The sequence below is a fragment of the Phallusia mammillata genome, chromosome 3 (assembly GCF_965637545.1).
Source record: "Phallusia mammillata chromosome 3, kaPhaMamm4.hap1.1, whole genome shotgun sequence".
NCBI lineage: Eukaryota > Metazoa > Chordata > Ascidiacea > Phlebobranchia > Ascidiidae > Phallusia > Phallusia mammillata.
The window spans coordinates 8,975,837-8,999,824 of NC_137254.1; the positions used below are offsets into that span (position 1 = coordinate 8,975,837).

Below are 23,988 nucleotides of genomic sequence, written 5' to 3' on the forward strand. Positions count from 1 at the left end.
ATCATATGAATGCTTGGGAGACTGGCTGAATCGGTATGACGCCTTTAATAGGCCTGGCGTACTATGATTTATTTAGATATTAATGTGTTTTGTTACTATTGGAAAGGCTGCATCACTGGTTCTTATTCCTTACAATGATTGCTTGTGTGCCAATTAAACCTAAAGGAAAATGTAACAACTAGACACCAAAATCTAATTGACCTAAAACATTTGAACATTGCACCTTTCTGGTACAAATTTTCGGGCAGTTTTGAAAAGTCAAATATCTAACTAGAAAATTTTTTCAATGAGCTAGTAACGGGATTGGAAACTGACCGTTTCAAACCTTTTTTTAATCTTAAAAAGTCACATTTTTTTGTGCCCCCCCAAATCCTATTTTTTTGTGTCCCCCTTTTGGAAATCTTGTGCACCGGCCCTGTCGAATAAACAACAAACCAAATACCAGTAAAGCAAACAGCGCATGCACCGTTAATATTTGTTGTAACCGCAACGATCGTACTTGCAGACCAAACATTACCTTACATACATTGCTCACTGATGAACAAATGCATTTCGAAAAGCCTATGCTGTGTTAAGTAGTCTGAGGTCTGGTTTGCTAGGTTGTTAAAAATGGATATTACTACTGACGTTGCAAGCTGTAAAAGCGAAAATGAGGAAAAACATAAATTTTGGACAATTGCTTTTATTGTCATCATCTTTTTGGTCAGAATTGGAAATGTAAGCATTATTTTTTTACAGATAAAATATTACATTATTATAAGCTTTAACATTAAAAGTGCCAGCACTTCTTTAAGTAGTATATTGAATTAAAAAATCTAATAAACTTTGTTCAAGCATTTAGTCATGCGTACAAAGCAAAGTTTGTTAAGGTGAATAATATAACAATTGGTTGTGCAAAGCTCGTTGCAAAAGTCGTTCTAAACGTTCAAACAAACGATACAGTTGACCGCAAGAGCTAGATATTAAACTCGCTTTAACGTGCAAAGCCGTGTATGTAACAAGCGCTGTAGATTAGTTTGGTAGTAAAAAGAAATACCTACGCCTAATTCAAAGAAGCTTTTAGAGTGCGAAGTAGGCTGTTATGATTGTTGTGACTACGGTTGTCTGTCATTTTATACAGGGTTTATTCATGTCTATGGGAGGACCGACTTTGTTGTATTTAGCTGACAATGTAGATGCCACAGTAGGCGAAGTATCTGCAGTTTTTACTGGAAGATCTGCAGGGTTTTTCGTCGGTTCTTTTGCGTTTGGAATGATTGTGTTAAAATATCGGTCTTTCAAACCGCTTCTTACAGTCGGTTAGTAATAAATTCCATTTTCTGATTTTTTTGCCACAGTGCCCTTTTTCGAATTCGTGTTCTTGTATTTTTTTGGTTACTTAAAAAGTACAGGTTTTTTACTAAACATATGATTTCTTTATAGTGAGCCAGTATAAGTACATGATTTGTTAATAGTGCGCCAGACCCATATTGAAAGCGTTATACCGAATCAGTTGGTCACCAAGCATTCCTATATGGCAAGGTTTAGGCTAGAAAAATCTAGCTTGCGGTGGGATTCGAACCCACGACAGTCTTTCCGGGACTCGCGCTTTACCAGCTGAGCTACACAGGCTCAGTGGTAAACCCGCAGAATCACAAGCACCGTAGCCATGTTGCCTTGTGTTGTGACACGCCTTGTCGTATCGGAATGCTTGGTGACCGGCCTGATTCGGTACAACGCCTTACTATGATTTGTAAATGCGTGTGGCGTAATCGCTTCAGAGTTGATCCTAGTTTTGAATTGATGTAATTTCTTTTGAACATTATATACGGATCTGTTCATACGTTTAATGGTGAAAATAACGGCCCAAATAGATGTAAAAAGCAACATGCTTTATTTTTCAAACATTTCGGCGATTGATATTACTAATAATGGCAAGAGCATTTGCCGAAACGTTTGAAAAATAATGCATTTCATTTTTACGTCTATTTGGGCCGTTATATTCAACATTATATGTCATTTCCTGCTATAATAAAATAATTTCTGTAATAAACTAAACAATGCAATAATTATTTTATATGATGAAGTAGGTATAAATGTGCATAGTATATTTATTACATACCACGTTTACCTTATTTGATTCTTAGTTAACCATTTTTTGCCGTTCCTACTGAAACTTTTATCCCTCACTGAGATAAAAGTGGGGATCGAATTAACAACCTTTGTGTCTCCACAGGTCTTGGCATCACATTAAACGGGGTCCTAATGACAATTACCCCATGGGTGACCAATTTACCCGGTTTAATAGTGACAACCACCATAACCGGTTTGATGTTTGGCTACCTCGACGCAGGTACGTCATAAGTGTTAGTGACGTCACAGTGTTGATGATGCAGCGATTTTTACAGCTATGCAGTCCATGTATCTTCAGATATGGGGAGAAAGGGGTTCCAGGCCTTACATGCAATCTTATCATTTTTCGTTTAGCGTTGGAGCGTTGCTTGCACCGATAGTAGGTTTGTATACGGATGTGAATCTGGTCGTTTGAAACCTGTCTTTTGTTGGTACAAATTCAAATCTGACCGCTATAAAGCCATAAATCATGTCCATGGGAAAATAAAAAACAACGAAAAAAATAACGTAACTTTTTTTCTAGCTGCCCCGTTTTTGCAAATGGCCGACCAACAGCAAAATGCCGAAGACAGCTGCCCGCAACCCGATTCTGACGTCACATTGACCACTGTGACGTACAACAGCACGTCATCGACGCCCGGTTACGAAGGCTTAAACCCGGTTGCATGGACTTACGTTATTTCAGGGACTATAACCTTAGTGTCAGGGTTGTTGGTGCTCGTTCTGGTACTCGGGCGGACAGAAGAAAAATTGATGAGTGACCGCGCGATGGAAGTAGAGAGCAGACCACAGGAGCCGTTTTTAGATGTGATTTGGTTCTTCATTCCAGTGGTCTGTTTCTATTTTGCCGTCGTGGGATTAGAGGTCGTATACCAAAGCTACATCTATTCTATAGCCTTGTGCTCCCAGCTTGCGTTTTCGGTAAGTTTCAAAGGGCGCGTGTTGTTAAATTTTATTCTTATAATTAACATCACAATTGAAGAAAATTTTAATTACCATTATGCAGAGATCTACAGAGATACATACGTTCTGTTGTGGTTATCGTAGCCAAATAATCATGTCGTATTTAAGCCTGTTTCGACGCAATACATTCCTAAAAGCCTAAAGACTTATTTTAAGTCAAAATGGTTCAAAAGGATTGCATGCTAAACCTTTCTTCATACAGCTGTTTAAACGAACAAGCTTCGCCAAATAATCAAATCAAAGTTTAAATAATGTTTTAATCGTTTCTTTAATTAAATTTAGCTAATAGGAAAAGTTAAGCAAATAAAATCAATAATTTAATAATAATTTTTGTCCAAAGTTACAGTGTGTTTAAATTTAATTATATGGAAAAAAATCATTGTGCAACGTCGCATATTTTGTTTTTTTCATTCCAGAAAAACTTTTTTCGAATGCAAACCACTAAAAGTTTTGCCGTTTGTTTTCAAGGTAACCGATTCGTCGACACTAAACACGTTATTCTGGGTTGGATTCGGAGTCGGTCGCGGTTCTGGAATATTCTATTCGAATTATTACAAACCAACAACGATGATTATATTCAGCATGATCGGCACTACGTCATCAGTCGTAAGTCGATATGACGTCATAAGTCAATCAATCATTACTTAAGTTTTTCGTTTTTTGTTTTTCTGACGTAATGATTACGTAATTTTTCACGAAAATTTTAGTGATGTATGTTTTTAAAATTCTTCAAAAAAGTTACTTTTTATGTTCCAGTTAGGGTTTTATTCATTTAAACTTGTTTTTGTTTTTCAGATTATTTTGTCGATTTTCGGAAGTTATATTGAACTGATTATTTGGTTCGTGACGGTTTTCTTTGGATTTTCTATCGCCACGTTTTACTCAAGCGGTAAATGTTAAATTTTGTTTTGTATGCTATCCGCCATGCAACCTACGTCCAATTGACTGCAAGTAAAAAGTTCTGCATTAAATAATGACTAATGCAAAATATTTTTAGGCGTCTCTTTTTGTTCTACAATCACCAACATGTCTTCCACTTATATATTTGTTTTTGCAATCGGCAACACCTTAGGAGGAATGCTAATGGCTCCAGTTGCAGGCGCCATATTTGATAAGGATCCATATTCTGTTGTGAGTATAACTGACAAAGACTTTTTCATTCTGTGAGTTTGAGTGAGTTTGAGTGAGTTTAAGTAAGCTTGAGTGAGTTTGAGTGAGTTTGAGTGAGTTTGAGTGGGTTTGAGTGAGTTGGAATGAGTTTGAGTGAGTTTGAGTGAGTTTGAGTGAGTTTGAGTGAGTTTGAGTGAGTTTGAGTGAGTTTGAGTGAGTTTGAGTGAGTTTGAGTGAGTTTGAGTGAGTTTGAGTGAGTTTGAGTGAGTTTGAGTGAGTTTAGCAAGTTTGAGTGAGTTTAAGCTGTTGTGCACATACTCTTCCGTACAAAAAACCTTAAACCTGAAAAAATGGTGTAATATTTCTATTTATATTTGCAGGTGTACTTGATCGCAGGCCTGGGCATTGCAAATAACTTTTTCTTCGTGTGGTTGTACCTAATGGGAAAACACCATCAACGAAAAATCAGACGAAGTGAATCTAAGGCGAATATCGTGTCAAACGAATATGCTACAAAATTGTGAAGAAATAGTTACATTGGTACATAGCTAAAAAGTGTTGTTTATTTTGTAGATAATTATATATTCTGTATTTTTTAAAATGCTGTATACTACATTTGAAAGAGGTAGCAATTCTTGCAGTGCACAGTAAAAAGTGTGAAACAATTGTTGTGGAAAAAAGGGTTACATTAGTTTTTGCCAAAAAATGCTATTTTATATTGTAGATAATTGTGTATTAGTTATTTTTCAAATGCTGTATATTAGTACATTTTAAAGAGGTGCCAATTCTTAAAGTGTACGGAAAAACATTCGTTTGGTCACTTTGCATGTATTTATTTACAATTACAAATATGTAACTAAAATATTTTTTACATGAAATTACTTTATACCTCCTATTTCCCATTTAATTGAATTTTTACGCAGTTGTATATCAACGTACATTTAACAAAACTGTTTGCATTCAACAATATACCTTTGTTTCACAAAGGTGGTTAGAAAACCAGCTTTATATATGTAAAGTCATGATAAAACTAGGGTTGGTTTTATTTAACCCCTTTAGGAAACCGGCGCTCATGGTGCAATGTCGTTTATGTAACTAGTAGATTGGTTAACAGCGGAAATTATTTGAAAGGTATATGTGTGCTTGACTTAGCTTATAGAAGTTTCCGAAAAGTGCTCTGTTAAACAGAAACGTTACAAAAATGAATGAAGCAAATAAGGACAAAGTATAAAAATAGGATCAGTGCGCCGTCTACCGGCAAGGATAACCTCCCATTGTTGCACTCGCTTTATGAATCAAGTGTCTATAAAGTAAGTCGCCTTATCAAGGTAGTGTTCATGCGGGGTTTTTCATATTGTACAAATATCTTTTGAAAACAAAATTCTTAGATCCAACATCCAAAATAAGCTCGAATGGAACATCCAAACGAAGCTATTTTGTCGCAGGTCTGAAAACAACTTTCTGTGAGTGAGTGAGTGAGTGAGTGAGTGAGTGAGTGAGTGAGTGAGTGAGTGAGTGAGTGAGTGAGTGAGTGAGTGAGTGAGTGAGTGAGAGTGCTGTAGTCTGAGTCGAGTTTCTTTCACTTGGTTACAGCAAACATAGCAACACGATTGCACTCAATACCTAAGCCGGAATTAGCTGCGCAAAGTCGGAATGTCATAAATCGCCAATAAAATCTACACTGACAGGGGTTTAGTAATATTTTGTGGCATTTTATTTTTGCAATTGTCAGCTACAGTTGGATTTTTCCAACTTTTTTTTGGATGAGGTTAATTTCAATACAAATTTTGGCGAACGTGCAGTCAAACTCAATCAACTTTGTCTAATTCAAACTAAAAACGGAACCTGGCCCGAGTCCTAAATTTGAACCCGACTGGACCTGAAACTTTGATGAAGGCATCTCTTACTCTTGAATATTGGAAACCACTGTGAATTTTCGAAAAAAAGATTATGTCACATTTACTAGTGCAGAAGTGCTCCCCCAGTGGTATAAGCAACGTTTTGATACAATGATAGAAATTGGTGATGCACCGAAGTTTCGGTTGGCCGAAACATTTCGGCCGAATACGCTGTTTTCCAATGTTTCGGTTTCGGCCCGAACTGTTTTGAAAATTCGGTCGAAACCGAACTTTTTGATTGCATGGAATTAATGCTCAAACTATCATTTTTACCAATACAAAACTTCATAAATTATAACTAATTGTAGTATCTATAAAATACGAGCCAGGTTGTCTGCAATATATTGCAAGTTTATAGTAAGGCTTCCGCATTGTGTAAGTGATTTTGATTTGTCATAATTGAGTTTACTCGCATCAACGACACAAGGTTCAGTTGAAAACATCCATAAGAACAAGTATATTTGTGGCGCAGAGTTTGAGTTTGTTACTGGCTTGAAAAACGGTTCCTTAAAAGCGTTGCCTCACCGCTAAAATAAATAGTGTTTTTTGTAACTGTTCTGGTCAAACTATTAGTGGCTTGTTTCATGCACAACTTTTTAGGCTTGAAGAGTATTTTATAACGAGTTTTTTGCCTCAACCAAAGCGCTTGTTTAATTGCTTCAAACGTGTGTTTTTACAGACTAAGTCAATTACACTAATCACTTGCCTAAAAACGACTTTGTAAGCCTAATCCTTCATTTCAGTACATTTACGTATAGCGCTTTACACATGCACATCTTTGAACGCTAGTGGGTTTTTTTCTACGAACTTGAAATTAATCTGACAAGTATAAGAAATAAAGTTGATGTAAGTAGCAGATTATAAATATGCAACGTAAAAACTATATGATGTTCACTTATACATACATTCATTTTTTTCAGCAAATCAACAGAGTAACTATATGTTTGCCAGCAAATATACGAATTTTAAACATAATGTTCAAGTTTTAAGCAGTCAAAAATAACCATGGGCCTTAAACAAATTTTTAACGTTATGAACACATTTCAACATTTTTTTTCACAATTTAGTAGCGTGTTCATTGGAAACAATATTGGCCGTAGATTCACTACGTCTAATATTTCGCTGATGATGTTTCCCCACTAGGTACAGCCACAGGAAGAAAAAGTCATTCACAATTCCCAAACCTGTAATCAAGTACACCTGAAATAAAATTAGTGAAATTTTACAAATATTTCAACTGTTGGCAGCTTTGGTTGAATAGAACGCATAAGTGTTCACATGGCTGGAGTTATAATCACTCAAACTCAAACTCTCAACTCAAACTCTCAACTCAAACTCTCAACTCAAACTCTCAACTCAAACTCTCAACTCAAACTCTCAACTCAAACTCTCAACTCAAACTCTCAACTCAAACTCTCAACTCAAACTCTCAACTCAAACTCTCAACTCAAACTCTCAACTCAAACTCTCAACTCAAACTCTCAACTCAAACTCTCAACTCAAACTCTCAACTCAAACTCTCAACTCAAACTCTCAACTCAAACTCTCAACTCAAACTCTCAACTCAAACTCTCAACTCAAACTCTCAACTCAAACTCAAACTCAATTTTCATACTCTGCGATGGAAAAGAATTTCACAAGTTATACTCACAACAGAATATGGATCTATATCAAATATAGCGCCTGCAACTGGAGCCATTAGCATTCCTCCTAAGGTATCTCCGGTTGCAAAAACAAATATATAAGTTGAAGACATGTTGGTGATTGTGGAACAAAAAGAGATACCTGATAAACATTATTTTTTATTAGCGTTTGTTGTACATAGAGTTGACAATTAGCATTAACTTAATCAAAAATGTACCGCTTGAGTAAAACGTAGAGATTGAGAATCCAAAGAAAACCGTCACAAACCAAATAACGAGTTCAATGTAACTTCCGAAAATTGATAAAATAATCTTAAAATAAGCAAAATTTTTTTTTTCATAATACTCATTCATGACGTCATAAGTATTGAAGTTTTCAACATTCAATTCTTTTTGCTTCTTTTCAACAACAAAATTACGTCATGGCTGTAATGACGTCGCCAGTACCACCAGAACTCTTTTCCGTAAATTCTGGTTTTACAACCAAAATTACAAAATTCAAAAAATGATTGACACATCATGACGTCATATAGACTTACGACTGATGACGTAGTTCCGATCATGCTGAATATAATCATCGTTGTGGGTTTGTAATAATTCGAATAGAATATCCCAGAGCCCCGACCGACTCCGAATCCAACCCAGAATAACGTGTTTAGTGTCGACGAATCGGTTACCTTTGGAAAAATAACAAAAATTTTTATTTGCGTAAAGCAGACTATTTTAGGCCTACGTCCTCTTGTTTGATTTCCTGCTTTTTAACAAAAAGATGATTTGTATACTGAGACAGTAAAAACGCTCAAATTTCAATTAGGTTTATTGGGTATTTGGGAATGGTTGTCGTTGTTTGTTTTTCTTTCATTTTTATCCTCGGTTTGCTGGCAACGCCTGAGTGCACCGCCAAGCTGCATTTTTATTGCAAGTTCATTAAATCAATTTTTAACGACTTAGGCAGTCGGTGGCCTCAGTTTCGTTTAACCGATCAAATTCTACCGGGTTGGAGCAATGCCGCTCAAGTTACTTGCTCAGGGACAAACAAGCGACTTGTGATTGCGCTAAACGGCTACTCTTGACCAGTTTAAACAAACACCAGCTGTAAAGCAATTTTCAAATTATGATTCGTGTTAATTGTTTATTGTAATGAACAGAAGGTTAACAGATTTTCGCCAAATATTTGTCGAAACGTAGCTGTTAATCTTTTACAAACAATGTATCATAGAAACAATGTGTACAATGATAAAAAATATGGTTAAATTGTTTAAACAACACACTTATGTTTCTGTTTCATTACTTATGTTATTTAAGTAATGGATTATATCATGTAATGGATTATGTAATGGATTTAAGTAATGGATTATATAATGGATTATATGGTCAGGATTATATCATGGAACGTTATTTAATGATGCTTGGGGCACCCAGAAAAGACGTTAACTCATAAATAAAATAGTATCACAATTGTAATAAACTAATATTGAATGTAAGTTTCGAACCCGTGACCCCAAATCTTACCGAAAACGCGAGCTGGGAACACAACGCTATAGAATAGATGTAGCTTTGGTATACGACTTCTAATCCCACCACCGCAAAATAGAAACAGACCACTGGGATGAAAAACCAAATCACATCGAAAAACGGCTCCTGTGGTCTGCTCTCTACTTCCATCGCCCGGTCACTCATCAGTTTTTCTTCTGTCCGCCCGAGCACAAGAACGAGCACCAACAACCCTGACACTAAGGTTATAGTCCCTGAAATAACGTAAGTCCATGCAACCGGGTTTAAGCCTTCGTAACCGGGCGTCGATGACGTGCTGTTGTACGTCACAGTGGTGAGTGTGACGTCAGAATCGGATTGCGGGCAGCTGTCTTCGGCATTTTGCTGTTGGTCGGACATTTGTAAAAACGGGGCAGCTAGAAAAAGGATTACGTTATCTTTTCGTTTTCTATGTAATTTTTCTCATGTACTTGTTTTGTGGCTTCAGAGCGGTCAGATTTGAATTTGTACCAACAAACGACAGCTTTTAAATTCACATCCGTGTACAAACCTACTATCGGTGCAAGCAACGCTCCAACGCTAAACGAAAAATGATAAGATTGCATGTAAGGCCTGGAACCCCTTTCTCCCCAAATCTGAAGGTACATGGACTGCATAGCTGTCAACAAATCGCTGCGTCATCAATACTGTGACGTCACACATATCTATGACGTACCTGCGTCGAGGTAACCGAACATCAAACCAGTAATGGTGGTTGTCACAATTAAACCGGGTAAATTGGTCACCCATGGTGTAATTGTCATTAGGACCCCGTTTAATGTGATGCCAAGACCTGTGGAGACACAAAGGTTGTTAGTTCGATTCCCCCGAAGGGTAGAAACTGTTAAAAACTGGTCAAAATGACTGAATGTTTCAGAAGTAAATTTGTAAATGAATGAAGATAATACAAAGAAAATTGGTAATCATCTATTTATTTCATTTATTGACAGTTAGCAATTGTCGAAATGTATATTTTACTTAAAATAGAAAAATAACCTTTTGTAAAAAAAAATTTTCTTTGAATTTAAACCAAAAAAGAAAAACATATTCAAATTAAATACTTATTTAGTGTGACTATCCAAAAGTGGTTAAAACATACTAAAACAATATGTTATTAAAAAAATGTGTAAATTTTTTTCACTAACCGACTGTTAGAAGGGGTTTAAAAGACCGGTATTTAAGAACAATCATTCCAAATGAGAAAGAACCAATAAAATACCCAGCAGATCTTCCCGTAAAAACTGCTGATACTTCACTTACTGTAGCATCTACATTGTCAGCTAAATATAACAAGGTAGGACCTCCAATGGACATAAACAAACCCTGCAGAAAAGCATTGTTTGCAATCTGAGTGATGTTTCGAAAAGCGTTTATTATATTGAATATTATAAATACGATTGTACACACTTAAAGCTGGTTTCTTTTTCAGTTTAATGTCATTAAACGAAGATCGAAATTGCACGATTTAAGCAGGTTTCCCAACAAGCTTTGATAAATGAACTATAACCGTTTATATATAGTATCTGCGATTTTTAGCAGGTAAAGCGAATTTATTAATTAACTTCGTGCACGCAATTAAAGCGCTTGTTACATGCACGACTTTGTGCAGTCAACCATAGCGCTTTTTACACACACGAAATTACACTCTTAAAGCTGGTTTCCCAACTAAATTCCAGCCTTTAAGCGGGTTTCTTAACCCGTTTCGTGCAGTCAGGTATAGCGATTGTTACATGCACGACTGTGTACCACTAAAGCGGCTTCAAAAATATAGTTTCGTGCAGTCAACCATAGCACTAGTTACAAGAACAGTTAAGTTGTTTTTCTAACCAGCTATAAGCTCACATTCAAACAGGACTTTGCAAACTTAAAGCAAACTTCTTGCAACCAATCATTACCGTTCATAACATTTGTAGTAACTGTGTAGCAGCAGCGCGTCTACCATCTATCCACCAATTGCGCCCTCAACTTTGTGGCGCTTTTTAACGTCTGAACAGTGCGCAGCCATTTCCGGCCTGCTGGATGTTTTAGCGCAATCGTACTGCCACGATTTTGCCCGGCGAAATAAACTCAACCACATATACATACTTACATTTCCTATTCTGACCAAAAAGATAATAACAATAAAAGCAACTTTCCAAAATTGATGTTTTTCCTCGTTTTCGCTTTTACAGCTTGCAACTTCGTTGGTGATATCCATTTCATACATCCTAGCAAGCCAGAACCTATTGAACTCATGCAGAATAGGCGTTTCCAAGCGCATTTGTTCAACATTGTGAAATGTATGTAAGGTCATGTTTGTTTCATAAGCGTATGACCGCATCAGTTAAAACAAATATTAACGGTGTATGTGTGGCTTGCTTAGCTAGTATTTGGTTTGTTGATTAGCTGGCACTGTTAGTGTGCAAACGTGTTATTAGATGTAGCTAAAATATTTTAAAAATATGTTTCTTTTGATTTTAACAGTTTGAAACGGTCAGATTAGAATCTTTTAATGAAATTTGAAATTTTTTACTTGAATAAATACAAAACTGGGACAATACAACCAATGTTTTGTCATCATCTGCACTGATAAGACCGTACATGGCGAAAAGTGTGTATGGTCTGCAACTTAATACTTCTACTTTGTTCCCTACCTTGACATCAATGTTTGCATTGCATGGGTGGTACAGCTTGTTAACAATTAATTTGCCAAAGCGTTAACTCACTGCCATATTTCTAACGCGTTGTTCCCGAGGTGCTAAATTAATGACGTCACAAACAACTCACTGATGTCATATTTCAATTAGTGAATGACGTAAAAATCGCTGATCAGCAAAATCTGCACATACGCTATGACACACAATTGAAACTGTTTTTGCTTTATTAAGAAATTCAATCACATTTTCGTGATCTCAAACTCAACTTTTTCGAGTCCAACTTTAAACGATGATTTGCCGAACAGAATGCTATGTGGCACTTTAAAAGTGAAAGGCTTTAAAAGGTTGACCAAAACAATACTACAACGCTGTACAAGTTTAATGGCCGCCTAATTCCCCAAAATCAACCCTGGCTATTGTTGGTGGTGTTTAACTTTTGGGCTCTTTCAATTCCACTTCTGAGATGCAATGCCGTTGGATTACCAAGGTATTTAAAGGTATATATGTAAATGTACCTGTCGGTATTAAGGCCCACTTTTCCCTCTGAATCGTGTTATACTCACCGCGCGCGGAGAAACAAACCCAACTTACCCTTACATTGTTAAAACAAAGCGGTTGTAAAAAAAAAACTTAAATTGGTTGAGACTAGAATATTTTTTTCATAAATATATTCTACTTTTTTCGACATAGTAAGAGACTTTTTTGACACAGTTTCGGCCAAACTTCCGTCACAAGAAGATAGGAATGCTGATATTCATAAAAAGTTGTTTAAACTGCAGATTGTATGATTCGCCATGACTCACAGTAGGCTACAGGTAAAAATAAATGAGAATTAAATGTAAATAAGAATTTAAAAAATAGTAGTATTTTGATGTGTGATCACCATTCACACAATATTGCAACACAATTTCTTTTTATTAGTTATATTCAGCAATCCTCATTTACAGGTAGATCATGAGGAATACATGGAGAAAATTGCCGACAGAATTATAGCAAAACCTTATATTATGAAAATGATTTTCACTGACCCAGCTTTGGTTAGTAAGGTAAACGGTTTCAGTATTGTTGTTATTTCATAATCCAAATTTTCTTTACCACAGGTGGTTAGCTGTAGCTCGAGATGTCGCTAACCTCATCTTGACCAAGGAACTTTAACGCATTGCTTCATAACCAGGGGCGGCTCGTGCGAGGGGGCTGCGGAGCTGCAGCACCCCCAGTATTTTTACTTGACATTCCTATTCCAAGTTGTTATACAAAACAATCTTTACATATAAGTTAGTTTTTATGTTTGATCAGTGTATACTAAGAATAATTTTTATGGCATTAATCGGCATTTTATTAAAATAAAAATAATAAAAATTTTGTATTATTTAAAAAAAAAATAACAATAATAATAAGTTATCTATGGCGGAGCTGCAGCTCCAGTTTCGTGACGTTTTCAGTTGTGCGCATGCGCACTTGGAAAATCTACATGCCGGGCGAAATAGGCGAGAGGGGGCTGTGGCTCGCGCAGCCACTCCCGTGACGTAGCGCTAGTTGTGTTGTCTGCTTTGCGTCAGTGAGCTCCAAAGCCAAACCCGTGTACTGTATTTTTAAGTTCGACAGTGAGTGCAGTTAAATAACTATTTTGCTAGCAATAAATTTATTGTTTGACTGTTAGTCGTGACTTTTTAAGATGACTGTAAGTGGGTTTCAGTTTTTACAGTTATCATTGGATTGAATAAGTGTATCTAACAGCTTGAAAAAGAAAAAAAGGTCATCTAACACTTTGAAAAGTCACAATTAACCTTTATAATAAATAACTGAATTAAAAAGTTTTATCAAAGTATGGGACAAAACATATGCTACTCCAATGTCATGCAGGAATAAGCAACAACAAGAGATACTTAGTTTTAGTTCTTAATGCTACCAAAGAAAAATTAAATTTGTAACTGTGAAGTTAAATGCCTCAATGAAATTGAGGCAATATCAAATGCAGAACAAACAACTGGAATTTTTAAATACCTGAGTGAAGACAATTTGAAGTGTGGATTTCTTAACACACCATGTGGACAGTATTTGCAACCAAGTGCAATCATGTGTATCGATATAATGGACATGTACTGTTTGTCTACTATAGCTGCTAAATTGCTTCACAGGAAGTGTTTCTTAAGAATGAACATTCTGCAGAACAGACAATATAGTAGTGACACCAAGCACATCCTATTGTTGACCAAGAAAAGCTAGTTACTGAAATGAAAATGTTTCTGTAGATCTGATGTTCATGATTACTTTAAAAATAATTAATCTAGTGATGATGTTTTGACAAGTTAAATTCCTAGGATGAAAAATTCTTTTTGATGTTTCCATGATTTCTTCAAAGGCAAAACCGTTCTTTTTAACACTGAAAAATATGCCAATTTTTCTGAGGAACACCAATATTTCCAAAACACTTGCACTTGCAGTGCTAGTACTAAATAAAAAAAAACAGTTTCTTAGTTATCATTTGGGATTAAGGAAGAAGCTATCAATTATCATGCCCAAACTATAACTTCATGATTCATTTTGGTTGTAAAAAGGAAGCACAAGATTTAATAATATGGTTTAAATTTAAGTGAGGGTGTTGTAAATTTTAAAGCTTGAAGGCGTTTTGCACTTAAAAAAGGAATTATAAGCTATTTGCCAGCAAGCACCAAATATAGCAGTTAAGAAACTAAAATACAATTAATAGTCTGTACACAAAAATTCAAGAAAGATGTTTAAATGAACAAGTTCTGAAACCAATGTAATGTGGTTGTTAATTTTTTTAGTTATGATACCAATAAAAAGCTGTATGTCTAGTTTTTTTGTGTGACAATCTGTGAAGTGTCATAGAATATGTTGAAAACGCTGACTGTGACTAAATTTACTTAAATGAAACATGACAATTTTTGTTGTCGAACTGAAATACTTCGACCTTTTTCGACTCATTTATATCTATTTTTTCTATTACTTTTTTTTTTCTATATTCCTGTTGTGTTTTACCGTATTTACAACCGCTTCGTTTCGAAGCTGTGCCACGTGTGTTTTTGTTTTTCACAGTATTACTGCATGTTATTGTGTTTGGCCCGTCGCTGTGCAAGTAAACAAAATACACAAATGATGCCGTCTGCTGTTTACACTCGTGTACATTATTTATTCGCAGCACCCCCACAAATTTTAGGCACGAGCCGCCACTGTTCATAACAATACCCTAAATTAAATTTATTACAAAAAAAACAAACAAGGCATAAATAACCTTGACGAAATTGAAATTGAAATCACCAAGCCAAGAGACTTAATTGATTGCTAAGACAAAGTAGCCAATATGTTCTATATGTTATGTAAACAAATACCCTAACCAGTTTCTGCTTGAAAATGGCCGAAGATTTGTAAAATGACCATGGCACATAAATGGATCGGATTCCTCATCCATTGCAAAGTGGACCGAGTGTGACAAGAGAGCAAACTCCACAGTTTGCTTGGACGAAGCAAGCTTTATGTGTTCTTATATCTCTATAACTTTGCACCAACTACTTTAATTAGATTTTTGATAGATATTTTGTAAGCATTAGCGCAGCACGTTGGGGGTTGCCCAACTTAAATATCATGCTCTAAAACGTAAAAAGAAATAGTCAATAATTTCCAAAGAAGCTAAGTTAACGTTGTCTGCCTTAAGTAACTATCTTGTGTTGTTTCTATTAGATCAGCCGTTTCAATGTAACTGTAATCAAAATAACTCGGTCCGAACCGCCCGTTTAGGCCCGAACGTTTGATTGGCAGGCTTATACATTAAAGCTTCAGGAAAGACCAAGACAACAAACACAAGAGAACATTGGTCTTGAACAAGAAGTTGTTTGACATTTTGTCTGGTCCAGCAACTAGCTACTTAACAAGTTTATTTATAAAAAAAAAATTTATGAAAAAAACATACTGCCACAGAGTGCAAAGTCTGGCCCGAATTAGACCTTTTTTTCAAGAAACCCAAGCATATAGCAAAGCTTATAACAAAGACCAAAGTACATTCAACCAAAATACAATAGCGAGTTTTGCACGCACGACTTGCAAGCTGAGCATATAAACCCAATTTGCATATTTCTATCAACTAATTTCAGTTGTAACGAAAATTTTCTCTATATTTAACTGCACGGGATAAACTCACTTAAGCGTGTAAAGACACACAGATTTTATTTAGAAATACACAAAAAATCACACACAATGTGCAATTTTTAAACGTGCCCACCTGATTAATTTTATTGTCGACGCATAGAAGAGAGAACGTCTTATAGGCAATTTTTTAATTAACCGCTATCTGGAGGTAGAGAACCGTTTTGGAGTGTTTTGAAGCCTAAAATAACACTAGTGCGGTGCCCGTCAACTATTTGCAGCAATCTATATGTTTAGACCAGTTTTGTTTTAGCCAGCAGTACATGTACCCTCTGTAGGATTATAAATCACCAATTCTGGGAGTTGACAGGATGTTGAAAGAAATACAGGCTTTGTCATTTTTTAGGCTGTTGGACATTCATACAAAACTTGCCCAGGAAAGAGTATTGTTGTAAATTGTTCCGTTTTACATATATGTAATGCTATCAATTTTTCTTTGTTCAGTGCGCTTGGACCAGAGTTGTAAACGGGCCTGAAATTGGAGCCCAAACCCGACCCGAACCCGAACGTACAATTCCGAAACCCGGCCCGAACCCGAACGAACAACAAACACAATGGACAATTGGTCGCGAACAAAGCATTTTAGGGGTCTTTGACGTTAGGTCAGGTCCAGCCACTGGTTAGTAGGCTACTTAGCTAGTTAAACTTATTCAAAAAATACTGACACAGACTGTAAGGCCCGAACCAAGCCCGTTTTTTTTTATAGAAACCCTAACCCGGCCCGAAAAACCCGGCCCAAATTACAACTCTGGCTTGGACACAGTTTTTCAAGCCGCCACTGGTACTGATTAAGCGTAACAATCTGATTGCGTGCTTGCTAGGCAATGTGTTTATTGCACAAAGCCAAACAGGAAATCATATGCCTACTTCAAACTCCTGGAGCGTGACGCAACACATTCAAACCACTCATCTATATGCACAACATCGTACGTGTACAAAACTGTGGTATGTGAATTGTAACGCTTCGTTAGACGAGATGGCTAAAAATTACTCAGTTTGTAACATTTTAGGCTGGAGAGTAGCGTATAGGACATAAAGTTTTCTCAGTAATACATTAGATGTTTATTCACAGTACTACTTAACCAGCACTATACTTTAACTATTGAGTTTTACTATTAATACTTTAACTATTAAGTAAACATATTGGTCAAAATTTAACGTTATAATCATGTTACAATGGCAAAAGATGCAAAAATGAACAATGCGTCATTTTTAAAACAAATATTTTACAAACTTACTAAGCATCAAAGACAAGAAATATGTGTTTGAACAACAGTAGCAACAGTACTGTTAGGTGTTAGTGCACGAAGTTGACTGTAGACTTGTTTTGTTGCGTATGCTTATATTATTCAAACTCTAAAATAGAATGAAAAACAGCATTCTTTTAATTGGAGCGGTGGTCCTGAACAGAACTATTGTTGTAGACAGAGCTTTGACGTACACTACTACAGTGTTAGGTTTCGTCAGCCACGCAAACATGTGATTCCGTGGCAGTCAAATCAGGTAGTGAGACGTTTTTCGTTTCTAAAACCAGGTCTGTGTTGTTCTCAGGAAACCCAGTTTCACTACAAGATAGGTTGGTTGTTAGTTGTGACTGTGTTTGCGATATTAATGTGCTGATTCATTTTTGACTGGCAAAGGTCTAGCGTTTGCTTTATTATACTTTTCGACAACCTATAATTGCCTTTGTCGTGTCATCATGCAACAAGACGAAGGGCATTAGTGGAAAACAGGGTCATCAGTAATTAAACAAAGTATTGGCAAAAACAAACAAAAGAATTTAAAGAAATCAATGTTGCGGAATGTGCAGTTTTAGGTGACAATAAATCCACATGGCAGTTGAGTGGGAGTACTTCATAATAAGAGAACTGCGAATTCAAGCCTAGCAGTCAAGTCAATAGGCGCTAACAGCACTGCAACGACATGATTCATGATCAGCATGTACGTGAGGCTTATTTGTTGCGAATCGGTGATTAAGTTTATTCAATGCGATTTGTGTTGTCGGCGTTTAATTGTTTTCCAATTTGAACAACAAAAAACAATCATCTGTTATTTCGTTAAGCTTAGGAATTGTATGTAAATATCACAAAAAAGAATACCGTAATGCCAAACACGTATGACATTAGGGACATTTTAAACACCAGACAATCATAAAATGTAAATATGTTTATAAAGTTACAAACAGATTTGCTTTTATTGTAGCCCAGATATATTACTGTGTAGTGAAAAATGATATAAGAACTGGATTTGATATTTTGTTGTGAGATCGTGTAGGTAAACTTACCAACAAGATTTGTTTGCTTAATACCTGCAACTGGAATTATCAGATAAATACCAGCATGTTTAGAAGTGATGTTTTGGCACAACAGTTGTATACTAATTACAAGTCTAAATTGATTCAGGTAAGTTTCAAACACAGTTCTTATCCGAATAAAGAAGACAAAATAGATATTTAAGTTTATCTATTTCTTGGTAACGTCCTGATATGTTCAGTAGTTTATCTAAACATAATTTTTCTGAACACAATGTCTATATTGCTAGACTTGAGACATACAATGCTATAGAACAACATATATATTTTATTTTCCAGATAACTAGAGGTTTTTATCAGGCCAGTGAGCCAGATATAAGGTATGATTTATTTTACATCTTACTGCGCTGTTGGCAAACTTTATATTATTTGTTGTTATACAGTGCATTGGAAAACAACGACAAACATTTGATTTGTAAAAAGGATGCGAAAGAAAACATTAAGGTTTGGATGTTTGTTAGTACTTCGGCTATAAAATCAACCAAAATTAAAATTGCAATAGTGCCGAAAGGAACAGGTCGAATGATAACAAGCCGAATGATAAATGTTGTATATATATAATTAGTAAATTTTAACCGAGCGTACTAAAAAAATTTCTTTCATAAACGACTGTTTGGTTGGGAAGAATACGAGAACAGTTTAATTTAACACCAATAAATATAAAAAAGAGTCAAAAACTCGCAGCGATACGGGACAAGTGGTAATTTCTTAACTTACTCACACACGTTTTAAACAACCAATGACTAAAAAGTGTAACAAATTGCTTGTTAATACAAGTAAAATAAATGTCTGCAGCTGGGCGATCGGGTTAAAATTAAGCTGAAGAAAAGACAATTGAAGCAACAACAACAAGATGAATGGGATGAGTTAATGATAAAGGTACAGCAAACGTTTTGAGATTTTATGTGCAGGTAGTTGATATATTATTAAATAAAGTGGTATTATTCTGATAGCAAATTACGAATTTCATACTTACTTAGTTCTTTCTTTTTCTGATCGTTGAAAAGCTTATATTTTCCTCTTTTCCTGTTCGTTTCAACGATGTAAGTTAATTTGTCTGTATAATCGTCGATTAATTCGTATTTTTGCTTCAGGACATCGACAAAATTGGCACAGTCATAGTTATTCTCCCCGATGGCTCAAACGAACCGATTGTGCATTTTCCAAATTCTGGACACAGGTTTGGAAAAAAATGTTTTCTACCAATGCTTCACATACACAGATAGAACATGCATTAAAAAACGTCCTCACACGTCACAGATTTCTTAACCTGTCAAAAGACACGTTTATTTGACCACAAACTACAAACCTTTCTAATGTACTTTTTTTCCTGGCAAGCCTCCTTGACAGATTTATATCTATATTGTGTCCGCCTTCAAGCTGTATAACTTGGTTAAGTAATAACTTGGTTATTGTAATACTAGGTATATAATTTATTTTTACCCTTGCATGTATGTTGTTGAAATCTTTTACATATAACTTTGTCCAGCAAATCCAACGGCCATAAAGAGAGAAATTATGTGTCATTTCACCTAATGTGTTTGAGAATGAAAACTATTTTTTAAATAAAACACTCATGCAGTTAATGAATTTAGATAGAATATGTATATTTCACCTAACTGACATCTTCCTTTCCTACAAAGCCACATAATTATACATATAAAAAGAGGAATAAAAGTAAATAAAACAAAATGAAAGTAAAAAAAAATCCTCTGGTGTCGAAAGAGTATAAAGATGCCGGTTGAGAAAAGTATATGAAGAAATATGTATTTCATGTCAATTCATTGACGTGTTACTTATGAAACATTTTCGATTTTCAGTTATTTATTCCCATAAACAGTAATCGTTAACGACCATGATGTACGTTGTATAGTCTGCTACTGTTCAGAATAATGACTCTTAGTTCCCCCTTAAACGTGCGTTTAAATTATTATTGCAGATGGTTGGTGCAGCCATCAGCATTGTGCAACGTCTCAGACAAAATCAAGTCTGACGGGTCGGACAAAGTCGAATTTCTTAAGGTTGATCATAAGCTTTCATGTATGAAACCTGCTGGTATTAAGTTTAGCCGGTTTACAATTCAAATCATTTGTATAGCTACGGTTTCTCGCGTTTGTACCATCATTTTCTATCGCTTTTATCAAGGCTATGTCAATCCAAACACAAACGCAATTAATTATATTTGTCAGTATGTTGGTCTGAGTTCAATAGATCAGTTTTCTCTGGGTTAGAAAAAGTTCCTTGCTATGGAAAACACCAAGTGGCCGAGACAGAGATGGAACTCACAACCTTGTGAACACAAGGCGGTTGCGTAAAACTTGACGAAAATCGCTTTTTATTTGCCAAACAAAATTGTGGAAAGTTAGGCGGTTAGGTATAAGAAAACCTGACTTATTACACACTAACATCACTAAGGTCATTTGAAACCATTGTGTTGTCCCTTGTCCATCCAACTAGGTAGCTTCAAATTTTATTCCAAGTTATAGTTGACGTTTCTGCTACCATTTTAGGTAGGCGATTACGTGGAAATCGGCTACGGGGACGGGTTTATCAAGCAACTTCAACGATCAAAGTCTCACCATTGGGAACTGGTTGTTTTGGTAAATATGTGCTTTAGAAGGGAGATGGACCAAACCTAAATGTCCTTTCACTTTGATAGTGGGGTCTTAAATAAGTTTTTAGCGATGCACTTAGCTATACATGGTAAAAACTTTGGTGACTACATAAGAACGCCTGTATGTCAAAATTGGCCAGTCAGAAAATATATATGTTGTATGATTTTCGCTTTCCTGCGCAAAAGTGTTAAAATAAATTTTAGACTCACGGTACTGTTTGAACTTAAAACAACCAACTGCTTGCTTTCCTTTTTTACAACGTTATGTTTTCTTCTCATTGTTAAAATTTGTGCCCTTTGTGTGGCCACTGTTTCCACGACAAAAGCATAATATACTCTTTGTTTTACAGTTTAAGGATTTGCTGGGTAAAATTCTTTCGTACGAAGCAAATGGGTACGCTTACGTTAGCGTAGGTGCAACAATGAGGTGGGGATTTTTTTGTGTAGAACCGCTATTGTTTGAATTTACAAGAAACTCTCAGAGTGACCGAACCAAGTGTTTTCGAGTGATTTATTGTTAAACTCAAATTTTTTTCCCTGAACAAAGTTTTGTTAGTCAAATTTAACTCACTCACTTCTTGCTAGGGGCACCAAAACATTACGAACTAAGTTTAACGAATGCTAGTTTACATAGTTATTGGTCTTAGATTGTACGTGAGCTCTATAGAGCATATATGTAATGTGTTCTCTAACTCGACATTACTCGGAAGCCTGGCAAATTACTTACTCTTGTTTAAGTCAATAAATCAATCTAAATATTATTTACATGTAAAAGTATACACACCTGTTAACAATTACACAACAGAGATAGATTAAGACATGAGATAAACGCAAACTAAACACCGAATCATATTATATTCAAGCCTCTGTCACACATGAGAAGTCCCATATACATTCATACACTGAGGTCTAGTAACTACGCATTTCATAGGAAATATTCGTTAAAGTAAAAGAAACAAGTATAACGCAAAGAGAACCAAGGAGTTGGACCGCTTGTTAAATCGGCTCAGGTTCGGTTCGGGATTTTAGGGAATCATACTTAGCGGTTCGGGCTCGGGTTTAATAAAATCAACTGCTCAAACCGGTTTGCGGGTTCGGGTTCAGTTCCGGTTCGACTCCCTTAATAGAGAAGACGAAAAGAGAGAGTGGCTAGTTTACATAAACGCTAGCGCCTGAGCGATAGAACAGTAATTTCAGTTGTTTTTACAAGAATATGGTTCCATGTATTTTATTCGAAAAGTTTTGAACATTAAGAGCGCTTACTCAATTTATTTATAACAACGGAATTACCAGAGATGCGTGACATAAAAACACAACCTAACTCAGTTGATTTTGTTGGTTAAACTTAACTCAACACAGTCAGCCTAACTCAAATTAACTCTACTCGAGCCGCGAACGCAGGTTATAAGTGTCAGAAAAATTGGCAAGGCAAGAATAAAAGGGACATAAATGTGGATACTTTCATTCTGTTTTTAGTTTGCTGATTAATCCAGTGATCTTAAAGCGTAGATCATCCAACTCTTCCCGTAAAGCAGACTTGGAACGACCATTCAAAATTCCAACAACAGAGGTTTGTTTGACGAAATTACCTCGAAGTAATGGTTAATCAACTAGCCGCATCCTTTTTAGTACGTTATTTCCTATCGCTGTCAATTAAAATTTATAATTTATAATCTTACTGCTTGGTTAGGTCTTTAACAGTTTATCTTTCCAACTGTTTTTTTGTCGTGTTGAGCTATTGTTGGTGCTATTGCATAACATCTTCGAAACGGATAGCTTGTACGATTTGATCCATGTTTTTATCCGTGTTTTGCAATATAGATGCAGAAAAAATATCCCATACACTCTGATGTTCAAATAAAAACGGACATCAAGGAGTTTGTAAAGCAACCTTTCTGGAAATATCAACTCACACAGGTAAAAAGTAAAGCAAGATGCGTGTATGGTTGTATTTGAACATGATTTTGACAGTTGATTATTATTTGAACTCATTTTGAAAAGCGGGTTTCCAACATTGTTTTGCATACACCAGTGGTTCTCAAACTTTTTTTTGTTGCGACGCCTCTGGAAAAGTTTTCTGGACTTGCGACGCACCAGCAAAAACAATTAATGGGAAAACTTATTGTTAAAGTTGTGTTGATTGATACAACAACAAAAAAGTAACGAAACGGAAATATTCTGCGACGCCCTTGGAAAATTGAAAAGCAGCACCAGGGCGTCGCGACGCACAGTTTGAGAACTACTGGCATACACCATTTTTTGCACACGTAATATTGATTTTTTAGATTCTCGGGGTAAAAGGAAAAGTGACGTACCACGGAATGTTAGGTGAAGTGGGAATTACAATCAAAGAACAAACGTAACTAAGTATTTTAAAGCAGTGTTGTACAACTGGTCTACTTTGTGGGGTTCGATCCACGGTCGTTGCCTAGCACGATTTCCGACAAAGAGTCTGGCGCGCCTGACCATTTGTCCAATATTGTAATCTTTACAAGGTATTTTTTAGATTACGGCGTATAAAACAAATAAGTTGTATTTTTGCAGCCACCAACTGCCAGATTACAAACTTTTCAATTAGTTGTTGTATTCAAAATTGGACCAAACTGTATATTTGTAAAAAAACATTTCACGTATTTGCAATTCATGTAAGATTAACGTAAGGATTGTAGGGGAGTAATTTACAAAAATACCCGCAATCTGTTTTTGTCCGAAATGTAAGAGTAATTTTGCCATTATCCTTAAAAAGACACTCAGGTTGAGAACTACTACAGTTCGCCAGGCCTAAAGGCGTGATACCAAATCAGCCTGTAGTGTGTGGTGGGATTCAAACCCAGGACAGGAGTTTCTCCGGGACTCGCGCTCTACCAGCTGAGCTACGCAGGCTCAGTGGCGAACCCGTGGAAAGTCGAAACACAAGCACCGTTGCCTGCCCCGTAAGCTTGTCAGCAGAAGAACTGCTTGGTTGTGTAGAAATTCAAGTTTAGGTCCCTTCACCAACAAAGAA

General features: G+C 35.9%; 2 protein-coding genes across 2 annotated transcripts; one reads left to right on the forward strand and one right to left on the reverse strand.

Annotated features, from left to right (window-relative positions):
• The first annotated feature begins 609 nt into the window (after window positions 1-609).
• Window positions 610-4,709, forward strand: LOC145219445 (sodium-dependent glucose transporter 1A-like). Its single transcript, XM_080086808.1, has 9 exons — window positions 610-717; window positions 1,121-1,298; window positions 2,216-2,332; window positions 2,388-2,495; window positions 2,636-3,033; window positions 3,544-3,681; window positions 3,871-3,964; window positions 4,073-4,206; window positions 4,566-4,709. Exons 1-9 carry the CDS (start codon window positions 610-612, stop codon window positions 4,707-4,709), a joined length of 1,419 nt encoding a protein of 472 aa, XP_079942934.1.
• A 2,269-nt stretch (window positions 4,710-6,978) lies between these two features.
• On the reverse strand, window positions 6,979-11,465 carry LOC145219446 (sodium-dependent glucose transporter 1A-like). The gene is made up of 9 exons (XM_080086809.1): window positions 11,349-11,465; window positions 10,405-10,582; window positions 9,936-10,052; window positions 9,771-9,878; window positions 9,239-9,636; window positions 8,266-8,403; window positions 7,945-8,038; window positions 7,735-7,868; window positions 6,979-7,283 (listed from the first exon to the last, which is right to left on the reverse strand). Exons 1-9 carry the CDS (start codon window positions 11,463-11,465, stop codon window positions 7,140-7,142), a joined length of 1,428 nt encoding a protein of 475 aa, XP_079942935.1. The 3' UTR covers window positions 6,979-7,139.
• Window positions 11,466-23,988: the final 12,523 nt, after the last annotated feature.

What these genes read in the sequence shown, in the direction of transcription:
- LOC145219445 (XM_080086808.1), top strand. Translation starts at nt 610, where the DNA reads ATGGATATTACTACTGACGTTGCAAGCTGTAAAAGCGAAAATGAGGAA. An exon ending in GTTTGGCTACCTCGACGCAG is followed by an intron (nt 2,333 to 2,387) that starts GTACGTCATAAG and finishes CGATTTTTACAG; the next exon opens with CTATGCAGTCCATGTATCTT. An exon ending in GCTCCCAGCTTGCGTTTTCG is followed by an intron (nt 3,034 to 3,543) that starts GTAAGTTTCAAA and finishes TTTGTTTTCAAG; the next exon opens with GTAACCGATTCGTCGACACT.
- LOC145219446 (XM_080086809.1), bottom strand. Translation starts at nt 11,465, where the DNA reads ATGTATGAAATGGATATCACCAACGAAGTTGCAAGCTGTAAAAGCGAA. An exon ending in TTTTGGTCAGAATAGGAAAT is followed by an intron (nt 10,583 to 11,348) that starts GTAAGTATGTAT and finishes GCTTTTCTGCAG; the next exon opens with GGTTTGTTTATGTCCATTGG. An exon ending in GTTCGGTTACCTCGACGCAG is followed by an intron (nt 9,879 to 9,935) that starts GTACGTCATAGA and finishes ATTTGTTGACAG; the next exon opens with CTATGCAGTCCATGTACCTT.